The sequence below is a fragment of the Mus pahari genome, chromosome 8 (genome assembly GCF_900095145.1).
Source record: "Mus pahari chromosome 8, PAHARI_EIJ_v1.1, whole genome shotgun sequence".
In the NCBI taxonomy this organism is placed as follows: domain Eukaryota; kingdom Metazoa; phylum Chordata; class Mammalia; order Rodentia; family Muridae; genus Mus; species Mus pahari.
Window position 1 is genome coordinate 18,054,224 of NC_034597.1, and position 5,247 is coordinate 18,059,470.

General features: G+C 41.7%; 1 protein-coding gene across 1 annotated transcript in view; it reads left to right on the forward strand.

Moving 5' to 3' along the window:
• Positions 1-5,247, forward strand: part of Dnah12 (dynein axonemal heavy chain 12) — a 171,786-nt gene that overhangs the window by 117,569 nt on the left and 48,970 nt on the right. Inside the window, exon 52 of the mRNA XM_029541695.1 lies at positions 366-506. Within this exon, the coding sequence (XP_029397555.1) occupies positions 366-506 (141 nt within the window). The remainder of the gene's footprint in view (positions 1-365; positions 507-5,247) is intronic.

Sequence of the window (5,247 nt, forward strand, 5' to 3'; positions counted from 1 at the left end):
AAAAAAATCATTTCATTTATTTAATGTGTGCATGTGTGTGTGTGTGTGTGAGAGAGAGAGAGAGAGAGAGAGAGGGAGGGAGAGAGAGAGAGAGAGAGAGAGAGAGAGAGAAGGGGAGAGGGAATGGGGAGGGGGAGGTACATGTGCTGTAGCATTCAGGTGGAGACCAAAGGACATTATTTTAGGGTACCTAGGTCTCCCCTTCCATCGTGTGAGTTGTTAAACTCAGATTATCAGGCTTGGTGACACATATCTTTACCCAACAGATAAGTCATCTCAGCTTTTTCAAATTACATATGACTTTCCTCCACTTTATGATTATATGATGCATCTCTAGTTTTAAAATCTAAATCTTCGTTATATAGGTGGCTATTATGCAGAAGATTCGCAGTGAATATTTGACAAACCCTGAATTTGATCCCCCCAAGGTTGCTAAAGCTTCTTCTGCTGCAGAGGGTCTGTGCAAATGGATCATGGCTATGGAAGTGTATGACAGAGTTGCAAAGGTATTTTCAGGATTTGCATATCCACTTCTTACTTAAATATTCTCAGAAATTAAAACGTACTCCTTAAATTTTAAATTTTATTTTTAGTTCTTTCAGAATTTCATACAATGAGCATTGACTATATTCACTTCTCCCCAGTTCCTCCCAGATCCACCCCACTTCCCTTCCCACCTATCTAACTTTGTGTTCTCTTTTGTTTTTTTTAACCCACCAAGCCCAATTTGGACTGCTCCTATATTCTTAGATGTGTGGTTTTCCACTGGAGCATGGTTAGCGAATCAGTGGCAACACTCTTAAAGAGAAGTGACTTCCCCACCCCCAGTAGCTCCTCAACTCAGGGGTGGGGGTAAGGGGAGGGGGAGAATTTCCTTTCTACCTGCCCTGTCCTTCCTGGGATTGGTGTAGCTTGAGCTTGCAGTGGGCTTATGCGTACTGCTACAAGTACTGTGAGTTCATAGGTGCAGCTGCCTTGTCGTATCCTGAGGCCACTATCTGCTTGTATTCACACACTGTCTCTGGTTCTTGGAAACTTTCCACTCCTTCTTCTGTCTAGATCCGGGAGCTTTGGGAGCAGGTACAGTCAGTATATATGTTCTATTTAGGACTAAGAATTCTGCAGGATCTTATTCTCTGTAACATGGCCATTTGTGAGTCTCTGTTAATCACCATCTACTGTAAATAGAAACTTCCCAGATGAAGGCTGAGAGATGCAGTACTCCATGGATATGTTAATAGGTCATTAAGAGTCAGTTTAATACTTTGTTCATTTAGCAAAATATAGTAGTAGGTTCTCCCTAATACCTATGATCTGTCTAGCCACAGGAGTGTGTGTGTGTGTGTGTGTGTGTGTGTGTAAGCTTCTAGAGTAGTAAGGTTTCTATATGATTTTTTTAAAGTCTTTTTTTTATTTATTACATGTAAGTACACTGTAGCTGTCCTCAGACATCCCAGAAGAGGTAGTCAGATCTCGTTAAGGATGGTTGTGAGTCACCATGTGGTTGCTGGGATTTGAACTCTGCACCTTTGGAAGAGCAGTCGGGTGCTCTTACCCACTGAGCCATCTCCCCGGCCCTTAAAAAAAATCTTTAGAGTTAATTATCACCTCCTGTATGCCTTCCTCTAACCTGCCCTCCCATGCCCCATCTCAATTTAGCCCTTCCTGTTTCATTAATTCCCTTTAAACTTTCTATATCCCCTCCTTTGAAAGCCCTACCCTACCCCCACAAATTTCTAGACCTCTGTGGGTATTCCAAACGAAACATACATATCTGAAAATTTGAAGCTAACATCCACAAATGAGGTAAAACATGTGACCTTTATCTTTCTGTGTCTGGGTTACCTTCTTCAGAATGATTGTTTCCAGCTCCATGCATTTACCTGTGAATTAAATAACTTCATTTTTCTTAATAGTGGAATAATATTCCATTGTGTAAATACACCACATTTTCCTTATCTCTCCACCAGGTGATGGGCATCTAGGTTGTTTCTATTTCATTGCTATCGTGAGAAGAGCAGCAGTGAGTCTGGATGAGTGGGCATCTCTATAGTAGGCTAGAAAGTCTTTGGGGATATGTCTGAGAGTGGTGGAGCTGGACTATATGTAGGTCTATTTTTAGTTTTTTGAGGAACCTTCACAAAGATTTCCTTATCAGATATATTAGATTTCACTCCTACCAGCAATAAATAAGTGTTCTTTCCCCATATCTACCCAAGAATTTGTCATAATTTGGTTTTGGGGTTTGTTTGTTTTTTTTTAATTTTATCCATTCTGACGAGTAAGATAAAAGAAATCTCAAAGTAATTTTAATTTACATTTCCCTGGTAGCTAGGGATGTTGAACATTTTTTAAAAATGATGTTCAGTAACTTGTTTTTCATCTTTGGAGAACTCTCTGTTTAATTCCATGCTCCATGTTGTAATTGGGTTGTTTGGTTTCTTGATGTTTAGTTTTTTAGTTCTTTGTATATTCTAGATACTAACCCTCTATCAGACATATCGCTGGTCAAGATTTTCCCCATTCTGTGGGATGCTTCTTTGCTCATTATGGTGTCCTTTGTGGTACAGAAACTTTTTAGTTTTCTAAGGTCCCATTATTAATTCTTGGCCGTAATATCTGTGTGATCAGGGTTTGTCCCTATGTTTGTTTTTCCTATGCCAGTGAGATCAAGCATAGGCTCTACTTTATTTTCTATCAAATTCGGGGTATCATATCCTGTGTTGTGTGGAATGAGAGATACTGATCAAGTTTCATTCTTCTACATGTGCTGTCCAATTTGCCCATTATCATTTGTTGAAAATTCTGTCTTTTCTTAAATGTGTATTGTTGACCTCTTTGTCAAAAACCAAATGACAAGTGTCCAAGCTGTGGTGGTATATGTCACTGCAAGTCAAGCCTTGAGAATTTTCCTTTGCTCTTTGACAGAGTATTGGTTGAAAAGAGTGTAACCAAAACTACAACCAAGAGTAGCATCATGCTTCCAGAATAATCTCAGGAAAAGCATTTCAGGCAACAGCACTAGAAGATCAGGCTTGAAAGGAGAAGGTGGGGAAATTCAGTTAGTTAGTCTGAAAGTTGGAGACAATGCTCTCCCAGAATAAGAAGGTGTCGAAGGAACTCTAGATGACAATTTAGAGATTGTGACACTCTTGGGAAGTATGCAAACTGAAACCACTGTTGACATGGCATTGCATGGAAGATCTATTCTGCTGACATCCTCAAGTACTTCATCATATAAACAATTCTCATGCCTCCCTCTTATAATAAACTGGTGACACCTAAAATAATAGCATCCATTGTCTCTGAAAGTTAGTTTTGATGTACCATTATAAACATTTACAAATGAAATAATATAGGGCCAGAGAAATGGCTCCGTGGTTAAGAGCACTGACTGCTCTTCCAGAGGTCCTGAGTTCAATTCCCAGCTCACAACCATCTGTAATGTGATCTGATGTCCTCTTCTGGTGTGTCTGAAGACAGTGACAGTGTACTCACATGCATAAAATGAATAAATAAATCTTTTTTAAAATATATAAATAAAAAGCAAAAGCAAAAAGCAAAGTGGTTCTAGAATGGGTATGTCATCTGTAGTCTATTCCGCTGACCAGCAGATCTGCTTTTAGGGCACTCTCATGGTGCCTTTACTACTACAGCTCTGCAAGTATAACTTGAGATCGGGAATGGTGACACCTCTATAGGGTTTTTATTGCTCATGATCATTTGGGCTATTGTGGAAAGTCTGTATTTCCTTATGAAATGCAAGATGATCCTTTCAATTTATATGAAGAATTGCATTAGACTTTTGATGGGGATTGCAGTAAATCTGTAGATTGCTTTGCTTAAGACAGCCATTTCACAATATTCATCTTACCAATCCATGAGTGTCTGTACTCCCTGACCAGTCAGGACTACAGAGCAAGAACTTTTCTCAAAAGAACACGTGAAATAAAACGGAAGGCAGAGACAGACCCACAGGACTTTACCCCCTCCTTTTGAGTTGAATGCAACTCCTCATTACTTTAAAACAATTTGCTGATCTTCGGTGCAATCTCGGTGGAGGGCCCTAGGGTCCCCAGAGGATTCTCCATGCTGCAGGCACCCTAGCACACCCAGGACCTTAAGATCACTGGTGAGTGGAACGCAACATCAGTTCCAAAAATCCCAGAGGGTCTTGTGCTAGTAGGAACAGGGACAAAGGCCACATGCCCAACCATCAGCAGGGGTTCATTCTGGTCGGCGCCACCCCAGCGCCATCTTCGGTGCGATCTCGGCGCAATCTCGGCGGAGGGCCCTAAAGTCCCCAGAGGACTCTCCATGCTGCAGGAACCCTAGCACACCCGGGTCCTTGAGATCACTGCTGAGTGGAACACAACATCAGTTCCAAAAAACCCAGAGGGTCTTGTGCTAGCAGCAACAGGGTCAAAGCACAAAGGCACACCCAGAATCTTGGAATCACTGAGACTAGTCTACGCAGGAGAGCACGTGGGCGGCAGAAGCAGGTCCCTTCAGGCCTTCATCCTCAGCCAGGAGACAGAGGTAAGACCCAGACCCCGGACACCTTCCCTGACAGAGGAGAGTGGGCCTCCAGGAGGTGGATCTGAGCTCCAGACTTCTGTGCACCTTACCTGCAAGAGGAGAGCTTGCCTGCAGAGAGTATTCTGACCACTGGGAAACAGGAGAGAGTTGGTCTCCCAGGAGTGCTGACAGAAGCTAAAGAATCACAGGAAGAACAAGCTCCAGCCAGAGACAGCTAGAACATCTAACAACGAAAGAATCTTACTAACAGAAACCAGGACCACTGGGAATCATCAGAACCCAGTACGCCCACCACAGCGAGGCATGGATATCCCAACATACCCCAAAAGCAAGATTCGGATCTAAAATCATATCTCATGATGCTGGTAGAGGATTTTAAGAAGGGAATTAATATCTCGCTTAAAGAAATACAGGAAAACACTGCTAAATAGGTAGAAGCCCTTAAAGAGGAAGCACAAAAATCCCTTAAAGAATTACAGGGAAACACTGCTAAACAGGTAGAAGAACTTAAAGAGGAAACACAAAAATCCCTTAAAGAATTACAGGAAAACACAACCAAATAGGTGATGGAATTGAACAAAACCATCCAAGATCTAAAAATGGAAGTAGAAACAATGAAGAAAACCCAATGGGAGAGAACTCTGGAGATAGAGACCCTAGGAAAGAAATCAGGAATGATAGATGCGAGCATCAGCAACAGAATACAAG